Genomic DNA, 12234 nt, shown 5'->3' with positions numbered 1-12234 from the left:
TTATACTATTTACTTCGGTCAAGACACACAACTCATTGATACAACAATAATTGATTAACGACTTGTCAATATTAAGTTACCAATTCCTTTACTTGCAGTACACTTGAAGCCCTATAATATGTACGCTGATGATCAAAGACAATACACACACTAGAAACATATCCCTATTGGGCGTGTGTATCCGCGTATCCGCCACAAGGGGGTCTTTACACCGTGTTCACATCACACTCCATTGTCAAATTTAAAACTCATTCATAATAAACTATCTATTAACATTTGTATAATACAGTTTTCGTATCATTGAAATAAATCATATTCATAAAGTTGATCTTTAGTATTTGATATTATATATTACACTAAAAACTCGTTTGCCATAAATACTTTGTGCATTATTTATAGAACCTTGTTCAAGTTTGATGTTTTTCTTTCTGCGTAAATATCCTGTTTTACGGAGTGGTATGTCCAAAATGATTAGAATTAACGATTAGGACTAGGATGCAAAAATACAAATTGAAATCATTCTGGACACGTAAACATTTATATGTAAAGGTAATAAATTGAAGACAAAACGGATGTCAAACCACGACATGAGGTCACATGGTCATCATTCAGGTGAGCTAAATTGCCATGCAATGTAATGGGAGAAAAAAACTTGATATCAATAGGAAGATATATTTATGCAAACAGGAAATGAAAAGATATAGTAAGCTTTTCATGCACGGCATCTTACTCTCATCGTGGCTTTTCCGATCATAATATGTCAATTACTAATGATCTCAGTCACAGTGAAATGTCATTAGAATGGGAGGTATTTTTTGCGGCCCATTTTGAGACAAACAACTCTAAAATTAGCCATTCACAAAAGTATTACTTGAATAGCAAAGCAAATGAATTGGTTGTACCAACTGATAGATACCTCTGTACATGTAATTTGCACTTAAAAGATAATAAATTAATGGCAGAAATCATTGCAAATAAATCATGTAATATATAATATTGTGACGTTATATAATTTTGATGATATACAATAAAATCGCAAATAGGTGTTTTAATAAAATAATGCTTTATGCTCTTTTTAAAGCATTTTCTGTCCATTGGTACACCCTCCTCCCTTGAAAGCTGAAAATGTTCGAAAAGCGATCAGAAAGCATCATATTTTATATTTCCTTATTTCACTTCTTAAGTTTACCAGGAACCCGAACGGCACGCTTGTAATATTAAGAATCGTTATTTTCCCCCTTAATGGAGACTTATTTATGTAATGACACTGGCATGACCTCAGTTGGTGAACTTATTAAAGCTTCTATTGATGCGACCTACCTGTGACGGTCGTCATTAGTTCAGCTTGTCATTATCTATATGTTATCTAGTAGATCTACATAGACTTTTGGTATTGCAAGCATTTCATAAATATTTTATTTCTACAAAGGGGTTTTCTGTTACATTATAACTGTGCATATGACGACAATAGCTTTTTAATTGCTTAAATGGATCAGTGAATGTAATAAACCAATTACGACAAGTAAACTCCATCAGCCAGAGAGATCTGTTTTGCTACTCAAGAAATATAAGTAAAACCGCATAAGACAAAAGTCGTCAGTTTTTGCTAATGTGTGACAAATATTGTTGTTATGTATGTAAATGTCAAGAAGCAAAGCTCACGGGGTTGATATTTTGTATCTTTCGCTCCAAGTCCTACGGGATAAAGGGTAAGCAGATACACTATAGCAATGCTTAAAATTCGATAGCAAAGTAACATATGGATATCCGACGAGTATCTCTGTCCGTTAATGTATGAATCCAATTAAAATCGACTGTGAGCTTTGTACGGGGTCTCATGGGAATTACTAGGTATGCTGTTTGACCAGGTAAAGCAACGGTGAAGTCATGTCACCAAAAGGAAACTAAACGGTACAGTTGTAAACGTTTAAAAACTACACACATCAGTACACAGCAAGTGCCATGTAAAGGAATAAATATACAAAGGTCAAATGGCCTGTATTGCTCATCTGTATATTTAGTTATACATGCGTATCAAAAATCTTGGTAGCACATGTGTTTTAACAGTATTACTCAGCAATAACATTTGTAATGCTATTAAGTCGGGATCTTAACTGTTTAAGTGTTATGACGTATACATCCCTATATTACTAAGGTTGTTGCAAGCTTCAAAGACCAATCGTGGTTATTATAATAAATCTGTATCGATCTTTTTATGTCATGGGGTTTCATGTATGGTTATGGAGTGGGTGTCTCAATTCCTTTTTTATATGTGGTTATATGTTTGGTTATGGTAGCAGAGTACAGTAGCGTACGGTGGCCATGGGTGATATTTTTATACAATGAATAACCCCTGTAATATAACATGTATCAAAATTTAAAAAAAAAATCAGCACTAAAATTGGCATATACATGATGAAGTGGACTATGTGGGCTTCATAATTTAAAAAAAAGAAAAGTCGAATTTGGTTTGAGACTACAATTTTGGGCATTTACGAATCTGTGTCTACACAACAAAAGCTAGCTTTTCAGGTAGTCTATTTTTGTACTCAGCACATGTGTAAATATTGTGAAAAATCCACCGGAATGACCTATGCTAAAACGTGAGTATTTCTGTTACCGAGTAGGCGATATTTAATTTCAGACAGGTTTTAAGAAAAACAATTCTACTTGCGGGGGTCAAATTCTGGGTTAAAAATCATGATTTTTTGCATATTTTGGTGTTTTTTGATGTGGTAACCATGGTTTTCAGAAGTCCCAAATCTGGGGAAATCGCTTTTTGAAAAAAAAAATGTTCTTCTAAAAAACACCTATTAAACATGTAGTTTATAAATATATATATATATGTAGGTGTGTTGTGCAGGATGAATCCGCTATCCATGTTTATCCGAGACATGCCCTTTATTTTTAGGGTCAAGCCATTTCTACTGTACTCTGCCACCTATCCCTACCATTTCTACATCTTTGTGTCTTGATGTTAGATACTAGGGTCACACTAACATATGTTTACAGAAATCTTCATTCTCACCAAATTGTATATATGAATAGGGGAACCCTTTCGATATTATAACTTTCGGATGGTGGTTTTGGTTTGGTTTAATAACGTTTAACATCATATTAATAACCAAGGTTATTTACGGACGTGCCTACATAAGTACATGTATGCATGAGGTGGTATGTCTGCATCGGTCTTCCCACGGTAGTGAAGACCTGTGGTGAAGAAAAGTGAACCGTAAAATATTGCAATGAGAAAATTGATCATTTTTTGTCTCATAAACGCTCTGTAGAGTATACGGCCGAAAATTCAATATTGATCCTATAAAATTCAATATTGATCCTATGTAAGCGAGAATTTATAGATTTCTGGATCAAATCCGGGGTATAAAATTGTACTTTAAATCGAATTTTACTTTTAGGCTTAATTTGTCATTATTTTTTCTCTCTTTAACTCGCTTTACCATAACGCATTCCCATTGAAGGCAGCGTTTTGAATATACTTATTGGGTGTACAGGGACAACACATCAGCTTTTATTGAAGCATTTTTCGTTTGATAAGAGTTTTCCTTTAATCATTACAGAATTTTGTCTACACACATAAAATACAGTGTTTGAGTGATTAGGAAAGCAAAAGCTAACAAAATCAGCAAACGTACGCAGTATTATGAATTATATACTCTTGGTGTTCAAATTAAATATATTTTCTACACTTATCAAACTTGTTGAGTATACTTAAATTTAACAAATTGTACATATGATGAAATTTTTTTAAGGCATTAAAATAAGCTATTTCCAAGGGTCTCATACTGGGATAAGATACGATGTATATATTTACCAGGGAGTGTTGTTATAAACTGCGTCATCTTTGCATCATCCACCACTCCCTTCTCTGATACAGCAGTCACTTTGAACCGGTAGGTTTTATTCAACGTCAGATTTTGTATCGGTAGAAATGAAGAACTCGTCTGAAAAAACAAGTGGTTTTGTTGAGTCATTATTTTAATTAGAAAAGTACATGTGAGATAGTGAACCCATTTTCCTTTCAATTATATTAAGATAGATGTAAACTGGTATTGGAAATTAAGATATTCCAGTGCGCGCGTGTGAGTTGTTACAATATTTCTCGTTAAGTTGTTACGATATAGTTAATTAAAATATGCAACCTTTCCTATTGAAGCCCATTGAGATTCCTTCGAGATGTTTGAGAACCGCTGCAGGGATATGACAAACTGCATCTGTGGTAATTCTTTCTGGTTGTTTTTGTGTATGTCCCACCTCAAATACACAGTTGACACATGGCGATTGCCTGCTTTCTTGCTGTCATCTGTGTACATACAGACGATTGTGGGGTCAAACGTCGAGATCCGAGATGTTTCGTCTGCAAGCATGTTAGCATGTTTTATGTCTTATGAAATATAACTGACATATATGTGTCTATACATTATTAATGTCATAACGATATCAGCAACATATTAAAATTGCACGTGTATAATAAACTTTATGATGATTAATGACAATTCCTCACTTAACTAGCGACCTGTTACAAAATCAGAACAACTATTTATTATTTCCAGTATGAATTATAAGCAAAATAATGCAACACGTTGACAGAAACTGATGCAGTGTTTTATTATTGTTTACTTCTCACTAGGGCGCCAGTATGACTGAGGAGGTACACCTTTGTATAAGTTAACAGACGCGCAGAATGAAACATCGTTTCAAGGACACTCCATAAATAATATATAATGAGACAATAAAGCGATGACACACAGAACATTCTACCGTCTAGACCTTCTTATGGAACGTAAGTTATTAGGTTAATTATACTCACTAAAATAAGTTTCGATCTTATTTTTCATTATTTCACTAATTGTGTAACTTTAATAAAGTCTAAAACCGAAACCTCAAAATTGACAAATATATCCTTTTGTTATTATATCTCTCCCTGTCAGAAGTTTATATCCCACGAACATTCACACATCGCCCAAGAGGGTATTGCAGATTGGTTCAAGCATTTTGTAGTAAATGACCGAGATGTTTTTTGGTACGTCTTAATCAGATGATGGGCTGATCAAATTCAAATTGCATTTTCTCGTGTCATTGTTTAATAATGATATAAGAAGTAAATATATTTCATGTCAAGTTATTGCGATAGTCTACAGTTGGGAGCAAACTTAACGTTGTATCTAGTGAACATATAATGAACAAGGTAGTGACCTAGACCTAACATTGTAGTGAACTCCAGATTATTTCTGATTATTTCATTATTTCAATTGGGTATGTGACAAAAAAAATAAAAGTGTGGACAATTTTTTTGTGATTAAAGAAAATCCAGACATGGATTAAAGGAAACTGTTTAATGATACAGTTTTAAACATCTTAATTCGCATCGCATTTTATTTCAAAATTGAAGCATTGTATTTTCTATTATGATATTATGATCATTAGTTTTACTGACAATATGGAGGTGAACATTGGTATGATTTAAAACTGACTGCATGTGTAATTTTCATTAACCTTGGATGAAAAATAGGAACAAGAACAGTGTCAATGAACATGAAAAAGCATGCAAACAAAGATTGTGTAATACACATGACATCTTATATATACATAACGGGCATTGCTTTTGGTTCATAGCTGCCATCATATGTAATAAGTTATACGTTTAATTTGCTTACATAAACAAATCAAGAAAAGATGTGTTCAATCGATACGAGTTTCTTTATTTAAGAAAATAAAACACTATCAGAACGGTTAGTTTGATTTCAATTTATTTGTTATATACACGGACATAAACAACCCCCTCTCTAGGCCTCACTGTGAGCCGCAACTTAGGTGTAATCCTAAAAGCAGGTATAGAGCTGGCTATGCGGTAATGACCTGTCCCTTATTAAAAGATGACGTAAGTCATTGGTAAGTACAAATGTTATACACATCAAATTAGTTCAGTGAAAAACGAGTTAAAATAGTTTCATTTTTTAATATAACATTTCCAACATAACTTCAGTGGCAACTCAAAATGTTGCTAGGGCAACGTGACCACGCACCGACATATATTTATTTATTTTCAATTAATATGCAATTTACCTACAAATATGGGCTGTAAGAATTTATGGGCTGTAAGAATTCATTGACCCTTCGCCTGTGGTAACATTAGATTAAAATTGGCTGTACTTATTCAAGGTTACCTTGTGTAAAGGCAATCATTTTTCATCCACCAGGTACAGCTGTGTACCGGTAAATCAGTACACACTATACACATTTACAGGTAAAATAGTGTGGATTCCCTGTGCCTTGGTCAGGAATTGAAAGCCCCAGTCACAAGTTTATTTCACAAGTGTCTATACCGAGATAACTTTATATTTGGCTTGTATTATTAATCTACTCTAGTGCAAAACGTTATGTATGTCCTTTCAGAAATCATGATGACGATAACTGCATTTTCATTATACTAATATCCTAGAAATTTATGATGTATCAATGAAGATCAAAACTGGTTTACTGACAAAATAGAGTGCACTTTTAAACGTCTGTTAATGGTGAGTAGTCAGGTTATTCATTCACCAGACTAACCTGGAGAGCCCTTGGTGTTTGGTAAATTTAAAAGTGTCAAAAACCAGACAAGAGTTTCTGATCTACAGTATCTCTGACCTTGTACAATGAAAGAGATAAATACCTATTTCAGCTGAATAATTAGTATCACTTAATTAGTGTCACAGTGGACAATCTGAGAGACCTGAATTTACCTGGCGATGGAGTTACGTCCATTTAAAATATGGGATGAAATGTTACGATGTAAAAACGTCCATGTACATTGTATTAAACACAGATGAACAAAGGTTCATGTAATTGTGCCACCGACTATCATGTTGGCACCGCATATAAAGTGTGATTTTTTTTTATTTTCTTTTTCATGTATTTCATGCCCAAAGTCTGACACCAGTGTAAGATTTTCACCAGGTCAGATGATAATTTTATATGGAACGTTTACATTACGCTTGTTTAGGTACAAACTGAGAAACTTGTATTGAGGTACGACTGTGGTGTTGCAGATATATTAAGGTCAAATTGTCTATGTAATCTGACGTCAGACCCCTAAACCATTTGCAGTACACGCGCCCTCAATGTGTGACAGCCACAATTTCTCCAAAATTAGGTATAAGACGGGTTTATTTACCTGCATAAAGATGTTAATCGGTAAACGAACTCTAATAAATATATCCCGCTATAAGACAGAATATACTAAAATTTAAACCAAAAATCCATGCATATACATATACTAATATTTTAAAAAATGAGCGCTCTTTTGTTCTTTTTTTGTTTAAAGCAGAGCGACAAGGCGAAATTCACAAGATAAACTAACTAAAGGAAACCAGAAAATTGTTATGACAAAGAGAATTGTGCTCTCCTATTTAGCCCAGTGCACAAGCCTGTGATCTCTAGTTTACATTTTTTTAGTAAGTTCCGGTGCACTTGGCTACCAAGTTTGCTCCAAACTGTATTTGCATCGTTGCTCATTAGTAGCTTATGTAAAATGCTGTGGTATGGGGACATGCTTATAATTTACGATGCAATCACAAACCAGAGTTATGATTTATAAGAGGGCCCTATAAATGTCATAATATAGTATATGCAGTGTTAACGTTGAATACATAGGTGTAGACATCTTACACAATCTGTTCATGGATTAATTACCAACATCATGTCTTGTTAAAATTTGGTACGAGCTTGCGTTAACAAACTATGTAATGATTTGAAAATAGACACTCCTTTTAAACACTGAATTGTTTTACCTCTTTCCTTTTTTGTTGTTGTTTTTCTAACATATGTGTTTTGGTCCGGTTAGTAATTTGTATTGATTTACGTCAATAGCTAATTTCAGAAATTGAGGATTTCGGTTTATACGGTTTAACGCCTTGTTAACAGCAAAAGTACTTAAGTCAAGCAATCACTGATCACAGACGTTTCCCGAAAGAAATTCATCAAACTAAAATAAACAAAAATGTCAAGAATGGACGAATGAATGACACAATCTGTACCAACTGTTGATTGAAAGTATCATGCAGAATTTATTTAAACTCTAGTAAGGTATTGAATTTAAAAGAAGTATATTTAATTTCAATGCAAAGTTTTAACATCAATGGATACTGCTATTGACATTAAGGTTCTGCTTCTTTCCTTGTTACTTTCAAATGTAGGAAACATTTAAAAACTTCTTTACCTTTTACAATCCCTGCATCAGCATGTGCCTGTTGCATTTTAACAAACTCACAGGAGAGCTGACAAACATTCAGAACTGAAGATGATGCCTGAAAAGAAAACAAACATACGCTTTACCGTTTCTGTTAAGTCACATTAAGACATTTATTTCTGTTATAAAATCATAGATGTCCCAAACACGATTTGTTATTTTAGGTTTGGTTTAATTTGGTTTGATTTTTTTTAACTTCCTATTAACGTCTATGGTCATTTAAGGACGTGCCTCCATGTGTGATGTGTAAGCGTGCACGTGTGTGTGTATGCTGGACAGCATTCCGCCCGGTCACATTATACTGACAACGGGAGAACCAGTTGGTGCCATTACCCTCAATGCTAAACGTGAGGCAGGGAATAACAACTAGCATTTTTAAGGACTTGGGTATGTCCCTGCCTGGGGACAGATCCTATTGCCTTCCTCATTCGGGCGAACGCTCAAAACTCAACATAGGATTTTGTCCTACAGCACCAGGTAAGGTCATATGAAGATAATGGAACCACTCTTACTTACTACTGTAAATGGTGTAATCTGAACACAGGGTATGACTATTCAGACTGTCTAAATGAACTGACACCAAGTTTACCAGTCATCAACGCAATTCATTCAAGTCTAAACATCAGACAAGATGCAGGGAGCATAAATGTAAGAAGTGTTCAATATCGCAATTAAAAAATTAACCCTCCAAAATATTGAACTAATTTCAGTAAACATTTATATGAACATTAAAGTAATTCGATGACGATAAACTGCCTGTTCTGTTAACAGATAAAAGATTATACTAAATCTCATCCCCCATCCAAGCGTGAGCATAATGAACAGGCTTAACATTTTCAAGGCTTGTCATCGATTCAATGTTTGCTATTATGCCGATATTTGACATGGTGGGTAACGAGTAAGAAATTGACACTAAACACAAAATTAGATTAGTGGACCAACAAGTGGTACGATAGACCAAAATCAATGAACCTAATGAACCAAAATTGTAAACTTAAAAGTGGACTTTTGAATATGGGCAAAGGTCATTCATATGAACAAAGTTGGTAGCAATTTATCGTAGCAAGCACCCCCTTTCTAGTTATCCTGGTTAATCAGAAGAAATTGTTTACAGTTGAAAATTGACAACGGACGGAGGCCACATTACGGCAAAAGGTCATTTGGCCTTTCAGGTCAGGTAAGCTGAGATAAACCAAACAAACATACACAAAAACAAATATTGTACTGTTTTGAAACATTGCAGGTTTTCATTTGTAATTTCAATATGACTCATAAGGCTAAAGTACATGGGTAAGCTATGTGAAGGCTCTTCATCGGTTTAATATGTTCGATAGCATAATGACATACTATTTAGCATGTATGTCATTGGATGTCTAATATTGATGAAGCGAAGACACTCTCGAAAAAAAATAATGTTTTAGATTGTTTGTATTTTCAAACTCGATTTCATCGACGATCATTAGACTCAATGCTTTTGGTGGCATCTAGTTTTCCATTGATTCAACATGGCTGCTAGTGTTTTACATAGATTGATGGGGTATTACATTGATATAGTGAAGCATAACAAATCGATTGCTGGATGTGAAACCATCTCTGAATCGTCTCATGGCATTGCAAAACATATTTTGGGAAAAGGTATTCATTGCAATTCATATTGTTATATAAAGTCTTTTTCTTGTAGACATAATCCGTAATAAAGATCATTAGTAGACGACTAGACCACCTGCTATCCAACGTTACGAATGTGATGAACTAATATATCAAAACTGTTATAACCAGTCTATATAGCCTTTTTTTCTGTGATATTCTATGTGCACGTTTCCTTTTTTGTTTATCTGCTGAAATGCATTAGATTTGGATGTGTTTTGGTGTTTAACGTCTTATTAACAGCTAAGGTCATATGAACACGGGTGAAAATTGCTTTATGACATACTTTAATATTTTACTCACACAAGCATCCTCACATGTGGTGTTTGTTTGTCTTTTAAGAGTGGCTTCACACGTCCTTTTACACTGAAATAAACATAAAAAACATTAACAATATTTAACCTGTTATGCTGTTTTATAAATTTTTCAAATTACAACATTTGTAAATACGATGTTATTTTTAATCCTACCATCATTATGATAGCAGCCATAAACATACATGTCAATACTAGCTTTGTATGTTAGTCAACGTACATTTAAACATTGCATTTTAGCAATTGCGTCATTTAAAATCAAATCATTACTTGTAGCAGAAATGTGGTCTTTCAGGGAGTAGTCATACAAACCGTAAAACCACAGGACAGTTGGAATACAGTCTCAGAAAGTCTGGAAGCTTGTCTGACAGATATCAGTATCTGGATGAACGCCAACATGCTTAAACTTAATCAGGAAAAGACGGAACTAATCGTTTTTTCCTCAAAGTGTCAGCAAACAATGGCTATCCAGCTCAAGGTCGGTGCCAGAACTATTGAGACTGTTCCAGCTGTTAAAAACCTAGGGGTATACTTTGACAGTTCTCTGAACATGGAGAAACAAGTGAACGCTATTGCCAAATCCTGTTACTACCAGATCAGGAACATCGGCTGTATTCGGCAGTTTCTAACTGCAGATGCATGCAAGATTTTGGTGCATTCACTTGTTACCTCTCGGTTGGATTATGGTAACGCCCTGCTCTGTGGTATATCTGACAAACTAACTAGTCGTCTGCAGAGGGTCCAGAACACTGCAGCACGGCTAGTTACTCGTACTCGAAAGAGAGAGCACATCACACCTGCGCTTTATTCGTTGCACTGGTTACCTGTACGATACAGGTCGCAGTACAAAATTCTGGTATACACATACAAGGCACTGAATGGAACAGCTCCTCAGTACCTACAGGAACTTGTTACCCTGTATCAGCCGTCAAGATCACTGCGGTCGGAGTCAGAATCTTTGTTGTGTGTCCCAAAATCTCGTACTGTGACCTACGGAAACAGATGCTTTGGGAGGGTTTCGGCTACGTTGTGGAATAGCTTACCATCTGCTATTAGGAAGTCAAATACCCTGGCCAAGTTCAAGAGGGACATAAAAACTCACCTCTTCACGTCTGCATTTTAGAATCTTTGCAAAGACGTCATGTAAATACCACCCTTTTATTTGTTCAATTATGTGCACATTGCTTGTTAAATGTATGAAAGTGATTGCAAGCCTTTGTTGTTTGTTTCCACAATTATAACCATTACTATTATCCATATGTTGTAAAGCGCCTTAGAGTAGTTTTACAAATTATATAGGGCGCTATATAAATGCTGTATATTATTATTATTTATTAATACATACTTGCTCGCAGTTACCATTCGTACAACCTTTTGCGGAATATACGTTGTAAAGCTTACTGGTTGGAAATGGATTGGGATCCCCGTACTGTAAAAAATATATAAATAAAACATTAATAATTTGAGTTCAAAACAAATCAAATCAGCAATAAGCTGATCTTACTCGTTATCAATACAACAATGTATTAGAGACCAATCTAACAGCTGTCTTTGTACCTTCAATTTTGCAATGACATATTCCGGTGATGTATAAAGGCCAGATAAATATATGGATCAATTTGTTTCAGCAGAAGCATTATGTATTGAAGATCGGTTGAATACTTCCGTCCGTGCATCACCTGCTGTATCTGTGTACGTGCGTCAACAGGTGCGTCAAGCCGTTAATCAATAAGCAGCCTATCGCCAAGTCGTTAATGGGGTCTTACGTGTGACCTATAACGACCTATAACGGTAGATGTCGTTGAAGAACGTATTTGCTTATAATATCTTATTAGTATCTCAATATTTAATGTTATAGTTGTATCACACGTGGTGTGTTACGTTGATCCTGTTTCATTATTGTTGTAAAACAAATACAATTTATTATCGAAGTTTCTTTCGATTGTATTGATTTATTGTCGTATTAAAAGTAAGGGAGTAAAGGATATTGAACTTGCATGTAATGTATGTGTGTGTAATGGAGGA

The 12234-nt window shown here is 34.7% G+C and overlaps 1 protein-coding gene across 3 annotated transcripts in view; it reads right to left on the bottom strand.

The window, feature by feature from the left end:
• Nucleotides 1-12234, bottom strand: part of LOC110453029 (tyrosine-protein kinase receptor torso-like) — a 61270-nt gene that overhangs the window by 24812 nt on the left and 24224 nt on the right. For all 3 annotated transcript variants that reach the window (XM_021501843.1, XM_021501842.1, XM_021501844.1), the window contains exons 3-7: nt 11555-11638; nt 10199-10261; nt 8219-8306; nt 4161-4375; nt 3833-3962 (exon numbers count right to left, since the gene is read on the bottom strand). In XM_021501843.1, coding sequence (XP_021357518.1) covers nt 3833-3962; nt 4161-4375; nt 8219-8306; nt 10199-10261; nt 11555-11638 — 580 coding nt within the window. The remainder of the gene's footprint in view (nt 1-3832; nt 3963-4160; nt 4376-8218; nt 8307-10198; nt 10262-11554; nt 11639-12234) is intronic.

This window comes from Mizuhopecten yessoensis, unplaced genomic scaffold (assembly GCF_002113885.1).
Source record: "Mizuhopecten yessoensis strain PY_sf001 unplaced genomic scaffold, ASM211388v2 scaffold7065, whole genome shotgun sequence".
Classification (NCBI taxonomy): domain Eukaryota; kingdom Metazoa; phylum Mollusca; class Bivalvia; order Pectinida; family Pectinidae; genus Mizuhopecten; species Mizuhopecten yessoensis.
This window is presented reverse-complemented; position numbering and strand designations above follow the sequence as displayed.